Source organism: Morone saxatilis, unplaced genomic scaffold (assembly GCF_004916995.1).
Source record: "Morone saxatilis isolate NCDOM2014 unplaced genomic scaffold, NCSU_SB_2.0 Contig18, whole genome shotgun sequence".
Taxonomy (NCBI): Eukaryota; Metazoa; Chordata; class Actinopteri; family Moronidae; genus Morone; species Morone saxatilis.
In genome coordinates, this window is record NW_023339740.1 from 23175636 (window position 1) to 23176896 (window position 1261).

General features: G+C 35.4%; 1 protein-coding gene across 1 annotated transcript in view; it reads left to right on the forward strand.

Annotated features, from left to right (window-relative positions):
• The first annotated feature begins 387 nt into the window (after window positions 1–387).
• yod1 (YOD1 deubiquitinase) overlaps window positions 388–1261 on the forward strand; it is a 3911-nt gene continuing 3037 nt past the window's right edge. Inside the window, exon 1 of the mRNA XM_035662442.1 lies at window positions 388–604. Within this exon, the coding sequence (XP_035518335.1) occupies window positions 397–604 (208 nt within the window). The 5' untranslated portion in view covers window positions 388–396. The remainder of the gene's footprint in view (window positions 605–1261) is intronic.

A 1261-nucleotide genomic window follows, 5' to 3' on the forward strand; every position in this document is an offset into this window, starting at 1 on the left:
ACAGAAAAAAAAAACACATTGGACCAATAGTCAATAATTCAATAAAACATGAATAAAAGAAAACCTTCAAATTTAAATGAAACACAGGCCTTTTTCAAACAACAAACAGTAAATAGTTTAGTGTTCACACTGAAGATAACTTCATTCTCAAAATCAATTTCAAACCATTTAAGAGAGTGGAACAACACTGTCAGGCATTAGAATAAGTTTCTTAATGGATACGGATTTAATTTTACGTATTCCAGCTTCTATAAGCAAAAAAAAACAAACCAGAGTAGATTTTAATGTTATTTATTAATGTAGTCCTCTTCAGTTTTGACAGCAGATTCCTCGGTGGATGAAGTTCATACCGACTTGTTACTGATTCTCTCTTCTCGCGTGTTTGTTGCAGACGGGATGTTGCGGCTTCGCTGTAAGACCAAAAACGGGAGCCACATAATGCAGGGCCTGACTCATCAGTCCTGTGTGCGGGAGCTGAAGAGCAAGGTGGAGGAGCTGACTGGTATCCCCTGTGACGTGCAGAAGATTATGGTCGGCTATCCGCCCTCCAGCCTCGATCTTCGAAATGGAGACGCTCACCTCAAGGACTACCCCATCAAATCAGGTGTGAGGGCAGATACCCAAAACATGCAACAACAGGAAGACACAATATGGTTTTCCAGCTTTTTTAATTACCTGCTTCTCATGGCAGATGAAATAACGGATGTTTCATATGTATTTTTAAGTTGTGGTAACCTGTAGAGTTAGAGCACACGTGCAGGTAGGACAGGTGAGATGTAGTGAGCAAAGATTAATAAATATTCTATAGTTCAGACATAACCATTACTGTTGTTAGCCCAATGACAAACAACATTTCTGACTCTTCAAATGTTCATTTTTCTTCGAGTACATCCACAAACATACTCTGGCTTTACTAGAACATAAAGCCTGTCAAACACTTTCATAAAAATATAATATATTGTTTTTGTCAACCAGGAATTTATTGGCTATAATCTACTTATCAGAATAATTCATAATAATATAAAGTTCTTTATATAATATAATATAATTATTGTGGTAACATGAACCAGATTCACACCATTTGTTGTTTAAAGAATTGCTTTATTATTTTAATTACATTTTCCAACTTTTTTTCAAGACTTGACATGAACATAATGACTGGTAAGTTTTAGAAGAAGTATTTATTCTCCTATGGACCAAAGCAATGATTCAATTATGTACAGTCAAATTCCCGTGGAATGTTTTTAACTTAATTTAATGC